At 38.0% G+C, this 23,902-nt stretch overlaps 1 protein-coding gene across 5 annotated transcripts in view; it reads left to right on the plus strand.

The window, feature by feature from the left end:
• Positions 1–599: 599 nt before the first annotated feature.
• LOC121525460 (ceramide transfer protein-like) overlaps positions 600–23,902 on the plus strand; it is a 38,601-nt gene continuing 15,298 nt past the window's right edge. For 2 of the 5 annotated variants that reach the window (XM_041811472.1, XM_041811475.1), the window contains exons 1-4: positions 600–1,261; positions 6,178–6,312; positions 20,156–20,272; positions 20,389–20,454. In XM_041811472.1, coding sequence (XP_041667406.1) covers positions 1,151–1,261; positions 6,178–6,312; positions 20,156–20,272; positions 20,389–20,454 — 429 coding nt within the window. In that variant the 5' untranslated portion in view covers positions 600–1,150. The remainder of the gene's footprint in view (positions 1,262–6,177; positions 6,313–20,155; positions 20,273–20,388; positions 20,455–23,902) is intronic. The other 3 variants (XM_041811474.1, XM_041811476.1, XM_041811473.1) reach the window with 2 other exon arrangements.

Raw genomic sequence — 23,902 nt, forward strand, 5'->3', positions numbered from 1 at the left:
TTTAATTTACATTTTACATAGCGCCCCAACTTTTTGGGAATTAATATTGTATTTAGATGTGGTGAGTTATGATGCTTTTCTAAGAGGTAATGAGAAAGTGCTGATGGATATTAACACATTCATAAAGCAGGTTTCAGTATACTGTAGTTCTGTGGCTGTTGTACTTGAGATGTTTTTAAATGTTTAAATGTTAAATCAAGAAGGCATCCCATATTGGTCCTTGCCTGAAGAATCTAAATTACCAAACCACCCCCCCCAAAAAAACTATAGTTGTAATATCCATATGTTGATAAATATATTGATAGCTTCATAGTAAGTGAAAAGTAACCTAAGTATAAATAAAGTAATGTTTGTTTTATTGGTGGTATATTACTATGACGATGTCTTATCCTGTTTCAGGGAATTCCCCCCAATGTTTTCAGTCTAAATTTGTCTAAAAGCCTCACCTGCAGCAGCCTAAAGCCTGACTCTTGTGATGTACTCCCCCGTCTATTTTCAGAGCTCTATAAACAGGAGGCGGAGCCTGCTTTCCTGTTTAGGAGTGGATTTGGTGACGTCAGCGGAGCCAGCGCCCCTGCGCACCACACAAGTTTGAGCACGCGCTCACCCAGCGAGAAGGAGAAGAAGCCCGAGACGTCAGTTGAACATGGCGTTAATCTGGAGAGCTGTCACCAGTCTGCAGAGGAAAACAACCGCCGACACGACCACTGCCTTTAACTGAACTCAGTGACGGATTAAGCCTCTGACTGGAGAAGCTTTCTTCGAGCCATTTTGTCTTCCTTTTACCCTTTTTTTCGCCACTTTTGGGACTAACGGCGAGGAAAGGGGGCTTGAAAGCACAGCTGACAGCTCCACAGTACAGGAGGTGCAGCTAACGTTTAATTACCTGGACAGCTTGACCACAAAATGTGTGCCAGCCTTTTAAGCTAACTGACGCTAACTGGAGTTAGCTGGTTATCGATCCTGTCAAAGCCCTCGGCTATTCGGGTTAACTCCTCTCGCACTCAGAGGTATTAGTCAGTCAATAATAACACAACATGACTGAGTGAACTGTTGCTCCTCTATTTATACAGCTCATCTTACAAATACGGTTTCCTTCGTTTTGTTTTAAATCCAACTTGTACAGTGTTAGCTAAACAGCGTTCAGAAAATGTCAGACAACCAGAGCTGGAACTCCTCCGGTTCCGAGGAAGATATTGAGCCCAGAGAGGAGTCTGGACATCTGGTGGGTGTCGGCGACTTAAGCGGAGTCCTCAGCAAGGTAAGCAACACTTTGGCTGACCTGTATATTCCTCCAAGTTTACTTACTTAGCTTGGCAAATGTCACCGCCAGGTGCCGAAGGCATAACTGCCAGGTGGGCGTCTGTCTACATGCCAGTGATGATTTAGTGTTTTAGAGTTTCATGCGGATTCATGTTGTGTTTAGGAGAGGGATCTTCAACGTCTGTCAACATTTCCACGTTGAAGATCAGGAAGTATACACTAGAAATCCCTACAATAGAAAAGGGGAAAATGAGGAAATAGAAAGGTTGTCAGCTTTTTCAAGACATGGATCTTTCTAAAATAGTTTATGGTATCTTATGGTTATATTTGGGAAAGACAAAGACATAATAGGCTATTCATTCCAGGTCAGTAACATCAGGATTAAAGGTAGATATGTTTTGCTGTCGACAAAATAATGACATTCATTATGACACAACATGAAACATTACAACAGTAAGAAATAAAACTATTTAAAACCAACTAAAACGTGATTAGAATATCCCAAACAAGGGATAAACCGGCTCAAAATGCTATCAACCAGTGCATATCAGTAAAAGACAAACAACCATTTAGATAATTAAGGAATCACAAATAAACTTCTGCATAAAGCTAAGGTAAAAATGAGTTTAGGACGTCAGAGGTTTCTCAGCTTTCTCCTCAGTAGCACTTCTATTTCTGGTTTTATAAGAGATCTCAAGCAAGCGCTGCATAAAACAATCTTTAAAATGCATTATGTTACCATAAAAAGGGACTTTTTAGCCTGTAAACTGTATTATCTTCCTACTTTTAGACTTTATTTGACTATGTTAATTTTCCTGTATAGCCTACTGTGACAGACCTCAAATGTTTTAATGTGTTGGGTGGGATCCTCTTATAAACCCTTCGGGGTTTCTTTTTTCCCACCTGTGCATTTCATATGCACATGCATACCTTTGACTTAATTTAATCTTCTTTCTTTTGCACAAATAAAGGAACTAAAGGACTCAGACTAAGTTTAAGATGTAAATAAATGGGTATGAGCAAGCTACAGCTTGTTCAGTACAGTGACAGCAGCAGGAACAAAGCCATTTGTTCTGCACCAACTAGGACCAAAACCCTCCATCCACACAGGGAAGAAGCAAAATCAGAGTGCAAAGGGTGGGAGTCATCAGTGCATTTACATGCAGTTAGAACCTGCCAAATTAAGGCTTTTCCCTTTATATACAAAAACAGATCCATGCATTTTTAACAATGCAGTCATTACTGCCCACATAGCACTCGAAGCATCTGTGATTTTGTGGTGGACATAAAAAAATGATTCATCTAGAGGTTGCTGTGTTTATTTTGTTAACTTTAACTATGACTATGTTCCGCAATCTCTTTTTCACGGGAAAGACTGGCTAAAAATATATCTTTGATGACTAAATCTATGACTTAAAGTTAGTTTAGTTTTCAATAAGGAGACTAAAATGAGACTAAAATGTTATTTAGTTTTTATTGGACATTAATGAATCCTTGATATTTCTCCACTGTGGGTAAATCTGTCAAAAACACAATGGGTCAGTGGCTCTTCTGCCTCTCAGCTGAAAGTAGAGATCCCTGATTTTGCAGGGTGTACACTAGCACGCTAGTATGATTTGGCATGAGATTCAGGTAAAGAGAATACATGATTTACCTAAAAGTAAAAACTAAAATGTAATCACTTTCTATGGACTAAAACAGGACTAAAATGTTTTTGGGCTTTTGTCAACTAGAGTGAAACTATAAAGAGTACAAATGACTAAAATGTGACTAAAGATAAATAACATATTTAATATTAAGACAAAAACCAAGACTGAAATTAAAATAGTCACCAAAATTAACATTGGCTGTCTCACATGGAGCTCCAAAACTCTCACTGCTTTATCCGTCCGTCCATTGCCCAGCTCTTTTCTTGTAGTTCTCCGCCCCTTTACCCAGATGAGCTAACATCATACTAATAAATGTTTGGTGTTTCTAACAACACACACAATATTCTGCACAATATTCAGAGTAAAGTTCCCCAATTTTTCAAGTTAATCATCTTTGTCGTGTTTTGCTGATCCAGCTTGAACTGTTGGCTACTGCTCAGCACTGCACCCAAGATTATTAGGGGTATTGCAATGCTTGGTCCGTATTTGCAAGCTTTGAAAGAGCGGGCAGAAATACGGAAAAGAATGGATTGTACGGACCTAAAGCTCTGTGTGTATGCTTTTCAACGTAGAGCATTATCTGACTAAAACTGGACTTTTAGCATGCATGTAAACATGCAAGTCCCACTGAAATCATGCTAAATCAAATTTCTCAAAGTCGAACTAGAAAGTGCATTTTTACACCTCAGTCAGATAAGACTGGTTAGGATGTTGTGCACATCCTCTAGTTTTCCACACCAGGCATTGACTTAAGATGCATAAACGTATAGCATAGTCAAAGTTTTGTTGTTGTCTGCCCTTAAATATTGCCCTAAGTTAGAGCAACAGCATGCATTATATTTGTCAGTAATTAGGTGTATTTTTGATTAGCACCTTTCACAGACAAGGTCAAAAAGCGCTTCACAATAACTAAATTAAAATGACAACAAATCAACAACAACAGGTTATCAAAAACAGCAACAAGAAGACCAAAAACAAAGCCAAAATGTAGGGAGCTGTAAAATTTGTCCATGCTTTAGCTGTTCAACATACAAGCAGTTTATTTCTTGATAACTGGTTGCAACTTGTTGTTAACTTGTTTGCAAAGTCAGCAGAAGGAGGCCCTTAATAACTACCAGAGTAGAAGTAGACATGCTCCTGTCAATAAATCTGTTCTCCTGCCGTGCATGTATACTGGGGCAGCAGTAAAGCCTAGCAGAGCAATACCCACAGCCTGGCTTGAATATGCATGTACTGTACTGGGAGTTTGCAATAGAGGTAATGATTTGCTGTAACTCTCCTGTAGAGAAAGATGCCTAGCAGAGCTGTTACTGCCAGTCAGACCATAAAACAGTCTCATTAAAGGAATTCCTATCCTTCAAAGATGTGACCAAACCTTGACACCAGAGAAAAGAACAAAATCGAATCAATTAGAGCATGAGAAAACACGGTCATTATGGTTCGTTTAATGTGAGTGCACGAGAGTTTTCCTGATAACACAAATGCTGGTCAGCCTTTTCACACATTGACTTAGTTAGCTTCAAAGTCCAGTTTGAATCCATGATGGTCCCAGTGTATTTATAAGATATCACATACTCCGTGGTCTGACCTTCGGTCAAAGTGGCTTCACTCACAAGTTTTCTTCCTTACACCAATGTTCTAATTGATTGCGAAGCAGGCTGTGGTTACTCAAGAAATCCCCTAAGAAGCAAAAGAAAAAGTTTATGTAATTCACAGGTACTTTTTGTAGGACGTGAATCTGCCTTTAAAGGGTTTTTAATTTGTTATTGAAATGTTTGGTAAAACCAAAGAGTATTATTAATTTCAGGATGCTACTTTTAATTAGCCATATCAGTGGCAATGTGTACGCAATGCTGTAACCAGTACATGCACAAATAATAGAGGAAATTGGCAGCAAATGTAGGGTAAATGTTGGCTTTCCCAGGTTAGAATTCAGATCACCTTCCACCATGACTTTAGGATTTTTCTTAACTGAGTAAAGTTAGTTGTTAGCTGAGTTAGTTTAAAAGAATCTTTGAGAAAAGTTTATTCCCATGATGTACAGCACTGTGAAGAAGTATCTGCCACCTTCTTGGTTTCCTGTTTATTTCACATATGTAACACCTCAATATTTCAGATCATCAGACATATTTGATATTGTACAAATATACGATGATGATTTAATTTTGTAAGGGAAAAAAATTCAGCCAAATCTACCCAACCCTATGTGAAAATGTAATGTTGGTAGACTGGACACTCCTGGGAAGATTTACCACTGTTCAGCGTTTTCTCCATTTGTGGATTATGGCTCTAGCCATGGTTCACTAGAGTCGCAAAGCCTTAGAAATTGCTTTGTAACCTATTCAAGACTGATATAAAAAATAAAAGAAAACAGCAAGGGGGAAATTCTTTTCACAGCACTGGTTATGATATTGTGCTTCAGGCTGCTGTCAGGTATTTATGAATAAACAGTAGACAAAACAGTAACGTGATAAGATATGTTTGCTGATAACCAGAAAACTTAATTAAAACTCTGTTATAGTGGTGGTTTATTATAAGTCATAAAGATATTATGTCACAGTGCTGTTATAGTTTCATATTTCTCTGCTATTTTACTCTAATAGAGATGGTATAGTGGTACACCCAACAACAGTATGTGAGGTGTGGGGACAATATTGCCAGTAAAGTGAGTGCACTATATAAATAACACTACAGGCCATTATTTACATGTTCTATTTTTCCTTTGTAAACAGACAGTTAAGCCTACAGCTATACTAACTCTGGATAACCTATTTGGCCATACACTTCCATGTACTTGGGAAAGACTTTGTTTGGGACAAATTGCCCACAGTTTAAATGAGTTAAGCTGCTGGCGAGCTAATGTGGTATTAATCTCACTGTACACTGGCAGCCTGTAAACAGATTGCACGCTGACCCGCTAACCAAGCATATTGCAAGATTAAGCAGATCTGTAACCAGAAAAGCTCACCTGTTCAATCATACTGAGCCCAATACACGTCATAGGTCTTGTGAGGATTAATGAGTCTACAACTTATGTAAAATCCCGCATGTGTCAGCCAGCTTTCCTAAAGAGCAGGGACATTAGGTTTGGCAGTGTACTTTGTTTATTTTGCTGCAGCTCTTCAGTACAACACAACAGTCCTTGAATAATTATGTTGTAAAGGAGGTTACTGCAAAGGCGTCATGCTCCATTCCATTGTTGACACATTTCCTGATCCTTCAGCATACAAATGTATTAATAACAGGTGCTTTATTTATTTTTCAGTGGACAAACTACATTCATGGATGGCAAGACCGTTGGGTGGTCTTAAAAAACAACACACTGAGCTACTACAAGTCCCAAGACGAGACCGAGTATGGCTGCAGGGGTTCCCTCTGCCTTAGCAAAGCTGTCATTACTGTGAGTACTATTGTTATTCTTCACTTCAAAGCAGGGCTCTTCCTTTCTGTTCACGCTGCCACAATCTTTAAGACTGTAAACATCAGAACTTTTTTGTTGTACGCTCTCCAATGGAAGCCTTTGTCTCTCTAGAATAAACACTTTTGTTTATGTTGGCTCAAATGGAGGAACCGTCACTCAGAAAACACTAAACAGTCAAACTTACTTCAGCACACACCCAAACACTACTCAGGATCTGGGAGGATACTATAGTGTTTGTTTTATTTAAATACTTATTTAAATAACAAATGGAGGTTACAAACTACCACTATGCCTTCAAATCATCTGCTACTTCAGGTGACTTTCTGTAAAGGATCGAGTTCCTTTTCTTATGTTCTCTTCGGACAGCTGCCATTTTAGTTGCTTGACCATGGCATCCAGAGTGAGTATATTTCTGCCACAACAATCAATGCTGCTCTGCTATAAATATAACACAATTGACTGAAAAGTATGAGTTTGTTTGAAAATATTAGACTCCTGACCTTGTCCTCATACTGGTCCTTGATTCACTCTTTGGTGCTGTTTAGTTCCTTGCATTTTAGCATTGACAAAACTTTGGAAACTTTAAAATCATCACTGAAGAAATTTTGGGATTTAGCAATACTTTTAAAAAGAAAAAAATTATATAGCTCCTAAAAATGTTTGAAAATAGCTTAGACATAATTATCCATTGGGTGGATTTGTGGAACAGTTGAAAAATGAACAAGCAATTTTATGATGAGATGGATGATAACAGATTTTTGCCAAAATCCAATATGCCTGTATTTTCAAATTTATTTTGGCCTCTACAACTGTTGATACCGATACATAAATGTAGTTCTGACCTAAAAAATAAAACACACTGCACATTGTGTGTCTTTTTATAATAGTTAGAATTATTATTTTTGATCAGTATATAGAAGAAAAGAGATTGATGTAACTTGTTTATTTTGTTTCTGGTATTGATTCAGTGTAAGGCTGAACGATTTGGGAAAATAATCTAATTGCATTTTTTTTACACAATATTGCAATTGCAGTTTGATACATGATTATTTCTTAAGTTCCTCATTTAATGTATTTTCAACAAAAACAAGCAGTAATTCATTCTAAACTATAACCAACGCAATAGTAGACTAAAACTAGAACTGAACAATTTTGAAAAAATATCTAAGTTTGATGATTTTTGACCAATTTAGTAAATTGGATATGAACTGTTGTAATAAAGGAAATGGTAATTTTTTTTAAGTCTCATATTTAACAAGAAAAAAATACAAACATGAACAAAATAGGACTTTTTTTGTACACTATTCTAAAAATATGCCACTAGAATGATTGCATGATATGCAATGCATAATGCCTCTGCTGCAAAAAAGTTTCAATCTGGTATTTTGACACAAATTTCACGTGAAAGAAATATTGCACTCTCTGTGTTTTGAAAATTGCAGCAGGCCATATTGCGATTTCATCTTATATGCAATTAATTTCCCAGCCATAATTCAGTGTAGATCTGTAGTTCTCAACTGGTCAAGTGTCAGGATCAATTGCAGCCCAAGTTTTGTCTATTTTTCACTCATAAACAAATGTTTTTGATAAAAATGTGGCAGAGATGGACCAAAAGTTTTGATGGGACAAAGAGATGGAGACATCTTTAAAATAAAAGCACATCATCAACTATTTACTACATTTGCTTTTCCAGGCACACATCCCAGACTTGACTAAGACTGGCTTTGCAACCTACTTTTGGGTCCTGAGAACCCAGATAACTGTATTTAATATGTGCTGTTAAAATGGTAAATAAGGGGGGAGTTAAAATAAGTGTAAAATTAATCCTACTCCTTTTTTTAAACCTGCACTATTTGTTTAATGCTGAATCTGTTAGCAGATACTGCTTTTAGGTTTGCTGTATCATTGTTTGTTGCATTTCTCTTTCTTCTATTTATCCTTTGTGTCTGTTTACATGCTTGAAATTAAAAATATCAATTGATTAGTCAAACAAACAGCAAAAGCAGAATAGGCCAAGTGAAGAAGGTAAAATTAAATCAGATAAAATCAAAGCATCCTGAAAAAAGAGGCAAAACACAGTAGACATAAAAAAAATGGTTAAATTACGGAACAGTATTTAAAGAGATGAATCAAATTGCATCGCAGCAATTCAAAAGGCTCATCTGTTACAAATCCTTTAAGTGCCCTCAGTTGTAAATTCACTGAAAATGTGTGTTATTAGTCTGTAATTCTTAACCATCTGCCAAAATAATGCTTAAGCAGTTTTTAAGATGAAGACTGGAAGAATTGTGCACAATCAGCTTTGTTTTGAAAAGAAATTTGTGTGCTTGCATTACTGGTTTCACCTTTTGTCTAATTATCCAGCATTGCATGATTTTTCTCTAATCTCATGAAATCACATCACAAGCAGCAGGACAATCATTAGCTTCTCATAGTAAATGATTTCTAGCAATATGCTGCATCAGTCCATCTATATCCATGTCATGTAGATGTACTTGCTATCAAAGAAAACTCAAGACTTGTGTGATTAGTGCTTTATCACACTATAAAGTTGCCCAGGCACTTACTAAACTCATTGAATACTGGTCTAGTTGTACCTGAACAAAGTTTATCTTTTCTCCATCTTTTCCTAACACTAAACCATGACTTTCTAGTCAGTTGGATATTTCCTGATTTTTCTGTTCCTGCTTACATTCTACCTTCTCACATCCTCCCTCTTTTCCTCCCCAGTAACCTTTCACACAGTTTCGAGAAGTTTCACATATGTTAAATTTGATGTGATTCAGATGTCAGGCATCTATCCACCATATGTTTCTCTTAAATTCGTAAGGAAAGGCTCTGCTCCATCCTGGATCCATTTGTAGGCCTGAGGCTTGTTGACAGTTATAATCAGATGAGGAACTGGAGTTTCTCTAACTTGTTCATCCACTTAAAGATATAACCTTCCTTTTTGTGCGACCTTCTCTAGATTATGTCCTAAGTTTTGCTTGAGGGTAACTGGCCTGTCAGGTGACTGTTGTGTTTCAACACAACAGTGTGTGGCAACACTTGCTGGAAATATCATCATGAGACTTGCAATACTGTGTCACTGTAAATGATATGAGGAAAAAACAAGTAGTGCCAGATAGTACTGAAACAGTTCTATGCCTATCCAACCTGAACTAAAAATCCTCTCTTTGACTCAAAAGAGCTTCAACACTTCGCTGAGCACACATGAAATAAATCTAGATGTGTCAACAGAGTTGAACCCTGCATGTTCCTTCTTTCACCATGTTTTTTTTCGAACCCAGGTTATAGACTGAAGCACCGTCTGCCTGTCTCTCTAAACAGTTACAAGGGAAATGAATAAGTTACTGTTCCCAGGCAGCCTAAAACAGGCTTTTCTATTAGCCCTATTTGTTCAGCTTCATCCATTCCCAGCCTATGTAAATATTAACCTCCATGTGGAGATCTGCTGTAGCCGTTTCTCATTCCAATGGAAATGTGCGTCACAAGTCATGGGCGTAAATAATTTAGAGCTAAAGTTAGTGATGGTCATGCACAGACAGTTATTGCCTTTTTTGATCATTTATTTATTTTTATTGCTCAGTAATTCTGTCTTTGAGTTGTCCATTTTCATGGCTTTAACATGAACTCTCTGACATGGATGTGTCACGTTACAGTACTTTCTCAGACCAGGGTTTCTGCAGATCCTTAAAAAAAAAAGTAAGAATAGTCTTAAATTTGATTGTTAAAAGTTTGTAGGAACCTTTTAAGACACAAGATGTGATGTTTCTTGTTGCACTGATTAATTTGCTAAAAAACAAGCAAGAAAAATACATTATCAACTGTTGTTGGAACTACTGACATAGGGAGAAAAAGATCATGGAGATATTTGCTAAACCCGCGGTGTAAAAAAAAGTCCCAGTTTAAGACTAACTTGCTGTTCTACTTTACGCTTTAGTGCTGCAACTTAAGGTATCAAATATATACTTTAAGTTGAATGTATTAAATGGTAAAAAAATAAAATCTTACATTTATCAGGACATATGCAATGCCCATTTGAAGCAGCACTGTTCCAAGAAGATGCAGCTTGAGAACTGGTGGGTTGCCTTGCTTCCACCATTCCTGGTTGCAGTGTTGGTGAGAAGCTTGCCTGTTGGAGTTGCATTGTCATTTCAAGAAGGGTAGCTATTCCATACTATTTTTACATTTTTCAAGACAGGCAAAGGGCAGCCAAACAGACAAATATGCTTCCTGTGTAGTTGGCTTCAACTCACAAATGTTTGACATTTTTGCTGCATTTTTTAGAAATCAGTTATCTAAATAGTTGCCTATAAATTTTGCCTCAAAAAATCAACCTTCTACTTTGCAAATGGTTGCAGCTTTGTTGTGTGCATATAAAAGTGCAGTTCATAGGAAAGTATGTGGTAAATGTTCACCAAAAGACTTTCACATATTTTAATTAGGACACTGACGGTGTGAAACTTTGGTTAACTTGTAAATTAAAGAGCAAGTTGTCTATTGCAAACAAATCAAGCAATCATAATTACTCCTTGAAAGGTAAAATTTGAACTGTATTATGTTTGTTATTTGTTAAATGCTCAGCTCATCTCATCTTGCAAACCACAAAAACAGCTTACATTTCTCATAACAAAGTCAGATGATCTCACATGATAAAATGTGTCCTCAACTGACTAGAAGCAGCATCTGTTTGACACCTTCTCAGCTAAAAGGGGGTATTCATTGCAGAGCTGCTGGATTGGATTGCATCCCCAATTTATCAACACAATAGAAAAGATCATTGAGAAGCATGCTCTTTATGTTCAGTTCATTAAAAGGGAACATGATGACATGATTGGATTGCACATTTAGTGAAACAAACAACCCATCTTTGAGTTAACACAGGGTAGAGAGCACTTATGCTTACATTTGTAACAAACATCAGGAAATCAACATTATCCTTGACTGGATGAAATGAAACTAAAACCGTCTTGCTTGGAAAAGCAGCTGAAACAGTCAATCTTTCGTTTTCTTTGGTTCTCCAATGCTTTGCCGTTATGTAAAAAGTTTCTACTGCTGATCATATGATTATGTAACAGAGCTTCCTATATAACCGTATTCTTCCTGTGTTTTGGTGTTTTTAAGTACCAGTTGTTGCTATGAAACGGTTCATAGGGTGCTGTTTTATTCAGATTGAGACAACTTTATATATCTCAGAAGGGCAATTCCATTTCTTTTCTCATTTCTCCCTCATTTATGACTCAACCCATGATAGAGCACAACAGAAAATCCAATACAAGTAACAGCCACGTCTGTTTAACAATTGGGTATAAGTAAATAGGCGAGACTATAGATGTAAGATGACTTGTAATGGGTCTATCTTTAATGTTACATGATAATCCACTGGCCGAAATATTTGCCATTGCACCCAGATGCTTGAAGAAAGCTCTCTGTTGTATGCAAAATATATTTGCAATATAAAAGGATGCATGACTCACCAACTTTCTTTGTTCATTGTAAAATGACAAACTGTGAACCCCTCAGTCTTTATTTGGCTGTCATTTTGGTTGTATTCGTGCATGTAGTGTTATTTTTTATAAGTTTTCCTACCCTAACTTCCTACCATTTAATGCCCTGGTTGCCAACCTAGGGACTGGGCGCCAAAGCTCTCAGGGGTTGGGGAATGAGGCATAATCAAGCACTGGCTGGATAGTTTATTCAAGTCTCACCGTAAGAACTAGTGTTAGGGCCTATAGTGTTGGGAATTTATCGATGAAAACACTTTGAACTAATGGTGATTTTTGAAAGCAAGGCATCTCGGGGTGTCCAAGTAGGGGATTCAGCTTTCTTAGATTAATATAGGGAGAGCTTCATGGACAAAAGGTTTGGGAAGCACTGCTCTAAGGCCATGAGAGTTGGGAATTGCTTGTGTTTTTTCTAGTGCTTTATCAACACTTTCTAAAAGATGTCGATGCCTTAGCAGTTCCTGGATCGATCCTTTTAAGAGAAAACATTGACCAAAAGTCAGCAGGTGAGTAAAAGCTGTCTGTAAGTGATTCCAAGAAATATCTTAGAAAGATGCAAAAAGAAAATATACATTCAGGAAACAAGTGAAATGTCTTTATGTAAGAGGCTCAAACTAAATTCATTCAATTGCACTGCATCAGAGTCAAACATTTTAAATGTTTTTTTAAGTCATACCATATGGTTAAATGTCATTAAGAATATCTATTTCCTTTTATTCTATGTCCTCTAGCATACATCAGTAACATTCAAATTCTGTCCTTCTGGTATCTGTCTTTATCATCCAACAAAGTCTGAACTGTCTTGTATCTTTTTAGGATTATGAAACCCAAAGTATTCTGACGTAAATATTCTTGGAGATAAAGTAGAAACAGTGACAGTTGTACTGTAGCAAACAAGTAAACCCATCAGGCTGTGTTCACAGTTGTCTTGGACACTGGATTATCTTCCTGTGCCAATCATAATTTTGTGGAACATTTGATTATAATGTTCTGTGTTAGTTGGCCTCCAAAACACTGCTTGTACGACCGTACCTACAGCCTGCAAACCACTGTGGCCATTTTTAGCTCCATGGTCAGTTAATAAGAGCACACTGGCCTACTTGTGATTGCCTCTCTCAGTGGAATTGTGGAGTAGAGCAGACTGAATGTGTAGTAGTCAGCTGCTGGATTGTTGTGAGTGCTTCATTGCAGAAACAATAGATATGATAATTATGCTTTTTACTTATCATATCTGACACAGAAGAGACCAGGAAATAAAGTCAGATACAAGGTCAAGTGGATATTGAATAGACTGACGTCAGGTTTTGTGGAAATTGCAAAGTGTCTTCAGTGAGGAAATGAGACTCTTCCTCATACCATGTAACTTCCTCTACTCTAGTGGGTCACAGGGAGGGTCAAGAACCACATATTTGTCCATGTGCATTTCTGTGTGTATTTCTAAGACACAAGGTTGTTCCTGCATCCCCTCTGTTTTTTTTAGCTTTCCTTTTTCCTGTAGTTTCACTCTGACCATTTGGTGAGTCAATGTTTCCTCCCCACTGAAGCTGTGGGGATCCCGTTTTGGTGTTGGAGGCTACAGAAAGATATTCCTGGCAGCTTGCCTTAGCTTTTATTTCGGAGGAAAGAGACACTACGTTTGTCTCACACTAGACCTCCTCTGTGTAATTATGTTTAAACTTGCACATGTGAGTAATGGCATTAGAGAGGTGTGATGTAGCTTAGTAGACAATGTCAGTGTTTGCATCGGTTGAGGTCCCTCTGTCTTTTTAGATACTCTAAATGAGTATGTTTTCAAGAGCAGCTGAGGAAATAATGTACACCACATAGACCAGCTCGTAGTGGTTAAAGAGAGATAAGAGAGGTGGATTCTTTTTTGAAGCTCTTCTTTTGTATTTCTTTGAAGAGAATAGAGGATTAGATATGTTCGGAGTCTTGATTCTGGCTTAAAACTGCTCTTTCTATCTATTTTTCTTCCTTACCTGCTCCCTCCTGAGCTGAAAAGCATCCAAAACAAATGAAACACAAAAATATGAGAGTCTTAAATCAAAGGCCTTGACACTGACGAGATGAGTTTGGTATGAGGCAGAGATAGTTGCTGGCAAAGGCGTTTCACTGGAAAAAACTGCTTTGTTGTGTGTCTGCTGTGGTATCCCAGTGGGTGAGACCTACATTTGTATCTCTAGCTTAGGTTGAGTATGTTTTGGTTATTCTGATGCACACATTAGGTTTCAAAAGCCCCATTTCAGCCTTTGTTTCCCACATTTTGGTCAAAGTTTTCTCAAACAGCAAATGGCAGTTTGGTTTAGAGACATACATAATACACTGCCCCGGCAACCAGATTGCCAGTCTGATATACTACCAGCAAAGTATGAACTCACCTCTAGGATTTTATCAAGGTGGATCTATCATGGTGACAGCTTTCTTTGTTCATGTGGGAGGTTGGTGTGCTGGTTGTGTTACCTTGAAACTTCCATGATGGAAAACTGTTTTGCACATGTTCACTCTGACATTGCTGGGTGGGTTTGCTCAATTCTTGTCCTTTTGGTGCAAGATTTCTATGCTTGATCCAACTTGCCCCAGGCTTTAAAACCTCCCTGCCATAAGCTTTAGAGCACCGACCTCCTTGTAGGTTCAAGCTGCTGTGTTAGAGATCCAAATCATGTGAAGAAAAAGAATGGAAGTGAAGACAACTTTTGTCTGTGGCTCTTTTACTCACTGGTAAACAAAAACTGACAACTTGGTCCGCCCATGCTGACAGAGATCTTCATACGTGTTTTTGCAAGGGCTCATGCGTCACAGTACTGTGCCAAATTTAGTTGTTGTTTTAATCTACAACCCCAATTCCAAAAAAGGAAGTGGTACTCATAAAAAACAGCGGGAGGAGCATTTTGCAGCTAATTACATTGATGGCAACAGGTCAGTAACATGACATGAAGCATTTTAGAGAGGGTTCACCAATCTGTGAAAAACTGTCTAAAATTTGTGGAACAATTTCAGCAAATGTTCCTTAACTTAGAATTGCAAAAACTTTGAATATCCCACCATCTACAGTACATCGTATTAAGATTCAGAGAATCTGGAGGAATCTCGACGTAAAGGGCAAGGGTGAAGGTTAATATTGGATGCTTGTGCTCTTTGGGCCCTCAGGCAGCACTGCATAAAAAACAGGCAAGATCATCTACTGGAAATCACTACACTGGCCTAGGAACACTTCCAGAAATCACTGTCTGTCAACACAGTTTACTGTGCCATCCACAAATGTAAGTTAAAGCTTTAGCGTGTGAAGAAGAGGCTATATGTGAACATAAATCCAGAAAAACCACCATCTTCTGTGGGCCAAAGCTCATTTGAAATGCACTGAGGCAAAATGGAAAACTGTTCTGTGGTCAAATGACAAAAAATCTCAAATTGTTTTGGGAGGCCATGAGGGCTATCTGACATGTTGAACTGTGATGTAGATATGGGTTGATGAGATTTGCATTGTATTGCATTTTGTTTTAACCGACATTTTACTCAGCACCCCAGCTTTTATGGAGTTGAGGATGCATCATGCACCATGGTTACTTGATACATGTGGAAATCAAGGTGTTCACAGTAAGGTCACTGCTGTGCGAGGGAGAGAAAGGAGCTGCAGCCTCCACTCTCAGTAGTCAACTTCCCATTTAAATGGCTCTAATGGAGGCAAAAAAACCCCACAAAAAACTAAACCTCTTCTGGTAAAAAATTATAATGACGGACTGAAGTTTCAGAGTTGGTGTGCAAAGATTAACAGAACATAAGATATTTTTTCTTTTTAATGTGCAGCAGTTTCAGAGGAGAAAAACTGGCTAGAGATACACTGATGCATCGGTCTAAAGTCAGTATTGGCTGATATCAGCCCTGTTGAGAGACATCAGCCTATCATCAAATACTGTGACATGAACTGGTGTCAGTAGCCTATGTTTATCTGCTGTGTCCCATCATTTTAAGCTGGCATCCAGTACATACAAGAGATTGTTATTTGACTGAGAAAGTCACCTGATGATGATTATGGTGGTGATCATTTTTCAAACATTGTAGAAAATGTTGTTTTTGTAGGAACCTCAAAAGAAGTACTGACAAAAGTAATTTTATCAGTACCTCCAAACAGCTCAGTTGTTACTTTAAACATCAGTATCAGAAACAGCCCCGACTTCAACAATCACATCTCTAGCAATCTCTTAATCAGGGAAGTATTTGCTAAAGTTGAAGGAAGCTGGGCGTCAGAGTTAAAATCAGAAAATCGTATCTATTATGTAAACTCCTGTTTCAATCAGTAAATGAAAATAGAAAGTTGTGGTTTGTACAGTAATCAGTGAAGCCAAGCTCACATGGATACTTGGATTAACTTTGTGAACTCTGACCTTGGCCCTAGGGTTAGGTTAGGTCATATCATGGTGCCTGTGCAAGATTAAAAGAGTGATGTAAGACATGCGGCATCTCTTCTACACAGTTTTACCAGGTCTACAGATGAGGCTATTTGTCTGTAATTGGGCAGTTTAGATAGTTCACATTGTCAAGAAGCCACACAGAATTGTATAGATAGAAATGTTATGAGATGATGTTTCTGAAAGTGGGGTATCAGAGTAAAAAGAAAATGTTGACAAAAATAACAGGTGCCTCAGTTCATCTTAGCATTGTGGGAAATATTTCAAAGCATGCTTTCTGCCTCTTTGATTTGTTCCTTATGTGATTTTTCCTCCTGTAAACTGAGAAAGATTATCTAAATATTGACAGTAAAGCACTTTACTTCAAAAATAAATACAATTTCAGGCCAGTCCATGGCCAGGATTTATTTTAGCCTTCAGTGAGTAGCTCTTCTGTAGCTCTACACTTTGAATTTTAACCTCTTCAAAGAACTATGTACTTCTATGTGGTCTTTTTTTGGTCTGCTTGCCTTTCACATAGAGTTCACCATCAGCATGTCATGTCATCTGGTAAAGTGCAAGGCTGCTGCTGAGTTGACCTTCCTGTGATGGATTATTGTTTACTGTAGCCTTGGATCCCAGTAGCCTTCTCAGACCCTGCGTGGTTTTTCATTTCTCATCCCTGCTTACTAGTCATGTACCCATGACCCCGCATAGTCCAGAGGTGATCAAGAGGAATCTATTTTTTCCCTTTCCTAGCAACCAGATGACATTGAAATCCCATCAGAACTAGACAGGCTTTCTTTGTAGGAACACTGAAAAGTTCACATAACTGTGGTGTAGAAAAGTCATAGCTTTGTGGGAAAATACACATTTGTTTTTTTCAGATCTTATGGTCAGCTTTCACTGTGTTTTGTATTCTGTTAGCTATTTTGTTGAAGAGTTGCATTGAGCTCTTTAGTTTCAGTTTGTCTCTCAGATATTTTACCGTGAAATTGACTGTTAACCAGTCCAGGGTGCACCTTACTGTGGGGCTTTTATATTTTTAAATTTTTTTTTTTTTTTTTTTTTAAGATTTATTTTTGGGCTTTTTCGTGCCTGTATTAGAGAGGGACAGTGGATAGAGTCGGAAACAGGGAAGAGAGCAGGGAGAGACATGCAGGAAATAGTGCCACAGGCCGGATTCGAACCTGGGTCGCCTCTGTACATGGTGCGTGCCTTAGCCACTCAACTACCGGCGCGCCTGAGGGGCTTTTATTTTGAAAGATGAAAACAGAAGTGGGCTGCTTTTGCGCTGTTGTGGAGCTGAGGACAATACCTGAATAAATTTTTGACCAACTTACTCGTACTCAGCCCTGTTATGTTTTCTTTATGTTTGTACCCTTCAGGTTCAACTTAAAACCCTGGATTACATTTCCATTACTTATTTAATTCAAAACTGGTGTTATTGTGTTTGTTTTATTTACCCTCTTCATGTCGATGACAAATTAACCTGCACTTTGTTTGCCATTCTAGACCTTCTAATCCTTTCCATTTCAGCCATTGATAGTAATGTTACTGGTCAGCTTGATTTGCTAATGCCAGCGGGGCACCCTTCCTGACACTGTCTAATTAAGATTTGTACTGTTTTGTTTTTGATTGCCATATGTTTTAAAGTCTTTCTCTGTCTGTTTACATTGCTGCATTGGAGTGAAAGCATGTAGTCACTTAAGATAGATTACAACAGAAATTCACTTCTGCTAAACTCCTTGCTTGTGTAAGCTTTTAATTCAAATTGAAAGTGAAGCAAAGCTCAGTCACTATGTTTCATTTCTTTAAAACTTACTCCTTAAGCAACACAGCAAAATCCCACTCCTCATTTGAAACCTTTTAAAGACACTACAGTTACTTTGTCAGCCCATAAAGTAACCAAATCATGTAAAGTAGCTGCCTGTACTTTCTCACGATAACAGATTATGCTTTAGCAACTGTCAATGATAATGTGGCTCATTTTGTCATGACTTGTCCCTGTAAGTATAACATTAATTTAAGTTTGAATAGATTAATTAGAGTTGGTAGACTGGAGCAATCAATAGAGTATAATTACAATACTTAAACTCACAAAATTGTGTTGATTCACTGACCAAATAAAGGGGCCAATTACAGAAACAACCACTGATTCTGAAAGAGCTGAAATGGCTCTTGTTATCTTTGCAGCACTGTAGACTCTTAGCACTTAAATGTTAATGACTTATTGTGCATTATAATACAAACTAATTCAGGGAATAACAGATGTGTTCATTGTAATGTGGCTAAAAGAAGAATGTAGAAGTTTCTTATCTGCCTCAGTTTCTGCATTGCTCCAAGTTTTACTGCAGTCTCTGGCATTTTGCTCATTCAGTCTTTTCCACGCTCTGTCCTCAAGTACAAGTGAACGAGCCGGACTCGTATATCAGTTTGCTCTTTCTTTGTGATCAGACCTTGTGAGTGTTTCAGCCTTGAGACTCACTGCAGAGATGCCCGGATGGCATTCAGTAAACACCACAGCAGGTAAATACCATTGCTGTTGTCACCACTCCTTCTACCTCCACCCCCTCGCAGAAACACACATACAGAAACACATATACATCCACCCTCCCCGGTTTCTAGCAATGCCTGCACAGCAGTTTTCAGCGCTGACAATACACTAGAGAGCTATTAGGAATATGCTCAGTCCTGTAAGTTGCCTTAAAAGGCCAGTTATCTGCCACTTCTTGTCCTATGGGACTTTGTCTGAAACCAGAGGCTGCTGTACATCTGCTACCCTCCTCTTAGACCTATATCTCTGAGAGATATGTACAGCAGATAGATAGACCCAGAGTGAAGAGACAAGCTTTATCACTGTGACTGTGGTGGATTGCCATGTTCTCGGGTCTTAATGCCATCTCATGAACAGATTGTCGCCCACCATGTAACAAGAAGGAGAGAGTGGCAGTTTGCTATTTCAGTGTCATTTTAATAGCTGTATTCAAGGATGACAGCTTCACATATGCCACCCCCCACTCCTCCTGAGAAGGAAGATTTTCCTCTCGCTATGAAAAGAAAATGACAGCAAGCTAAGACATTTATGACAGAATATCAAATGATTCGTTCCCAGACAGGCCAAATTTTGTAGAATAATCCAGTATGTGATCCGATTTTAGCTTCTTAACTGAGTAAGTGGCATAATTTCATGAATAAATCTTGCCCGTATCTCTGAAAGAAATCATTTTTAGCCTCCCTGAGGTGAATATAAATCAGCTCACCAAAAACGTTGCTTTTAAACTTGAGTGTTTCTGTAATGTTCGCCACGTAAAAATTAGAAGTTTGACACAGGAAAGATTTTTGTATATCCAACCATATTTTGTGTTGTCCTTGGGAACAATGCGCATCTTTAGTTTGAGTCCAGATGAAATCACCCTGTAACGGAAGAATGATCAGGGTATGAGACATCCCACATTTTCTCTTTCTCCATATTGATTCTAGTTGTTTGTTTTTCATTTTGACTGCACTGTGTATGGGTCTGTTACCAGTGGGGAAAACCATATGCAGATCATTATTGATTTTCAGACCCACATACCTCTTACCCTTAAAAAAAAGTTGTATTCAAGAATAATATTTCACTTTGGGGTTTTTTTTGTTTGTTTGTTTTTGTTTTTTGACACAACTCTTTCTTGTCTCCATCCAAGATTTAGAGTCTGGCTGAAAGTACCACAGAGTCACTTATTTAGGATGTGAAACTGCTTTCATCAGTTTTAGAAAATGCAGATTTATCAGTTGTTTCGAAAGGTACAGAAACCTGCAGATTTGTGTCTCCTGATAAAAAACTGAAACCAGTAGAGCTGAGCCAAAAATAAAAGCTACAAAAAACAGAATATATCTGATGTTATTTAATTAACTAGCATATTTCCTGTTTTCTTGTGTCGTTTTCAGCCTCATGAGTTTGATGAGTGCAGACTTGACATCAGTGTAAATGACAGCGTTTGGTACCTGCGAGCACAAGACCCTGAGCACAGAAACCAGTGGATCGACTCCATCGAGCTTCACCGGGTAAGTTACACAATCAGTTATCACAGCAGTTACTATCAGAAGAACCAAATTCTTGATACTCTACCATCAAACATTTGTGTATGTGTGTTTATTTTATGCGTGTGTGTTTCTATCAGAGTATCAGAGAGGGGAGGAGAGAGAAGGGAGGAATCCAGGGAACAATAATCATCCCTCCACCACTGGTGCGTTTGTTGGCAAGTCTGTAGGACTGTAGGACTCACTGAGTGCTTCACCTGCTTTTAGTCTAGTCGCTGTAGCACCAAGTGTGTATCTGGGTTCAAATGTGCACCTTTGTTTGGTTAGTCATATTCATGCATGCTTGCTGCAAAGAGAGGTGCTTTCTTATGACTGTGTAGTAGGGCCAATCAAAGAAAAAAAAAACAGAGAGAATCTGTAATTTTTTTAGATCATAAATGCATACATTTTGAGAAAACAAAGCCAGAGCTTTTTATTTTGTTATTTGAATATGGACATTTTCAAGTTTAAAAAGTTAGAATTTACAAGAAGAAAAAAACTCACGTTTTTCAAGCTAAAAAGCTGTAAACATATAGGCACTAAAACGAGAACTGGTGAGATGGCTGTGATCCAATCAGCGTTTTGAGTTTAGTTTATTTGTGACTTTATAATGTTGCAAATTTTTGACTTAAAGTTTTTTCGACTTATGAAGTCAAATTTAGACCTAATGATTATTTTGGGGGCTTTTAGCCTTTATTAAATAGGATAACCGAAGAGATAGACAAGGAACAAGGGATAGAGAGTGGGGGAAGACATGAATGAAACAGCACAGAGACCAGGAATTGATCCAGCAACCAGTGTGTGGGGACTATAGCCTCTGTATATGGGTGCTAGCTTGACCCACTGAGCTAGCCTGGCGCCCATAAGTTAAGACTTTAAACCCCCACATTTTTAGATGTTTCTCATAAATGTATGACTTTTTTTTTTTTTTTTTTTTACTAAAGCAGTTTGTTTCCTGGTAAATTTACAACTTATTAAACACAAAAGTTTCCTGTTTTTTCCTTGAAAGTTGAAGGATCCTTTCTGTTTGTTTTTTGAGTAGCCTTAATATGCCGTCTTATTTTCTGGATGTATTTCCATGAATACATGCTGACAGTTTTTTTTAAACTTGTGCTGTGGCCCCAAGTAGCATGAAAACGGCACAGTATAAAATGAATTTACTAACCAGTAAGCCAAGGTTTTCCTTTCATGCATAAATTTTGTTTCATGAGGGAGAAAAGCTGTTAGAAGTGCTGACACCTTCCAGATTGTGTTGGGAGTGTCCCACCTTCCTTGTGAGTAGCTTTCAGTACAGGGCCAGGATGTGTTGTCACTTTTTAAACACCTTATCTCCCTCATTGTGTAAAATTAATCCATGGAATGAAAACAAATACATCTTATGGTGTGCAGTTTTTATTGAAAAGACTCCTTTAGTCTTTTAATTCAGAAAGCAAGAAAACAACAGAGGTGGGCAGTGCTGAGTGGTCTGTCAGGACATCACTCAGGTGTATTCAGTAAGGCAACACAGTTAGAGTAGCAATTGGCTAAGGTTCAGAATAAACCCTTTCCCTGCTCCCTTTAAAGCAGCTGTTTCCTAAATCCACTCTGCTTTTGGACTTTTTGATCAAGGAACTAGACATAAAATATTAGTAATTTAATGGTGGAATAAACAAGTTTTAGTACAAATTTTTTAAAAACTGAATTACATTTTCTATTGCCATTCTGAGCTTCACCTACTTTGTCTATACTTTCTGATAAAATGGTCTGAACTACATAATTAGCTTGCATATGTATAAGTGTAATACAGATTTCTGTTTCCCAAATGAGTTTGCTCAACTTTGATATCATACTTGCATTTTCTGTGCAGATGTATTATGACTTTGATCAAAAGATCAACACTGAAAAGAGTAACATTTACAGTAGGAGAGAATGCTGCTTGTCCTGTTTGTTGATTTTCTGCAGAAAAACATGGAAGATCAGAACAATGTGACTCCACAGAGGGCTACAAAAACCAAGTCCTTAAAGTACTGAGTGAAAGCCTTGTAGTACAGAAAGAGCTAAAGTACCTCCCATTGTATTCAGTCAGTTTCAAGGACAGAGGAAACAGTCTGCAGTCCCTACTGTGGACTGCAGAGCACAAGACAATAGAGGGGAGGAAGATGTTTATACTCATATACATGCACATTTACCAACCATCAGATATTTTAACAATGTCCCACGTTGATTAAAAAAAAGTGTTTATTGCTCAAGTATTCATGTTAGCTGCAGAGTAAAATGATATCCGATAGCCCAACATCAACAAAAAGATTTAAAGTTTTTCATTCTTAATGTAAAGCAGATGTGATCCATAGTGAAGCCATAACTGAGTCAGCCGGACATAGACCAGTAGTTGCCACACCTTCAGTGTGTCTGCAGAAACACATGCATGTTCCCCTTAACTTTGGGAAAACCCCCTTCAACCCCTCCTCTTCTCCTCTACTCACTCATTCCAGCACAAGGGAGGCACCATGACTCATACTCAGGCTAGTACACACACACATACACAGACTACAAAATCCCACCCACACTGAGTCATCGCATAAAACTCTTCATCTTCCTAGAAGCCCCTTCTTCCTCCTCTAACCCACATTACTCACAGCAGCAGCACTCTGCAGCTCAGCGTCTCCAGGGAGACGCACAACACTACAGCTAACACATCACTCAGCTGATAGTTTAGGGCATCTAGATGTGAAAACATCTCTCGTCTCCAGGATACTACTTTTATCAATGTAAACTTTAGCTTGTTGTTTATTTTCAATGCACAGTGGCAGCCATAGGATATGACTTATGCTCATAAAAGAAAAAAATTTTAGGACATATTTTCTTGAAATGTCAGAGTGACTCTGAATAACCATGTTGTAAAAACAGACATGTGGTCCAGCTCAGATAGAACTGCCACTATACTAAAGCTATATCTGAGCTAATTTCTAACTATAGCAGTCTCATACTGAAGCAAGCTGAGAGAAAAGTGAACACATCTTTTCAGTCAGGAAAGGCTTTCAGTGCTGTTCTTTGCTCTTTTTTGATAAAGAAATGTGTCCTGTTCTAATAAAAAGGCCACTATACTGCACTGACTCAGAGGTAATTGCTACACTAGCAGCAGCCATTGCTGCCTTCTACCAGTACAACCACACCCCACCTACAGCTACCACCTCTCTGTCTTCAAATGACACTGATTGGTTAGGTCTGTTTTCAGGACTGGCACAATTGTTTCAGAATAGAGCATTGCAAGATGGATTTGCCTGACGACAGACATGGTTGATAGTAGCTTGTATGATTCTTAAAACCAAAGTAGATGAGTTACTGAATAAAAACTCAACCCCAATACAGTGTGTCCCCATACAAAGCATTAACTAATCTGACCAAAATGGTTTTTAGCTAGGCTGTAAACATGTTTATTTCTGCTGTAAAAACTGACATTTTGGTTTTAGATTTGTATGTAACTTCTCTTACTTCTGCAGCCAGCATCTAGTGGTCACTCAAGAAACTGCAGTTTCCTACACTACATTTCTTTCAAACACTGGATGTTAAATGTGTTTTGTTTCCTCCAGTGTTCATGACAGAAACATGTGAATGAAAAAACAATCAGTTTAATAG

This window comes from Cheilinus undulatus, linkage group 17 (genome assembly GCF_018320785.1).
Source record: "Cheilinus undulatus linkage group 17, ASM1832078v1, whole genome shotgun sequence".
Classification (NCBI taxonomy): domain Eukaryota; kingdom Metazoa; phylum Chordata; class Actinopteri; order Labriformes; family Labridae; genus Cheilinus; species Cheilinus undulatus.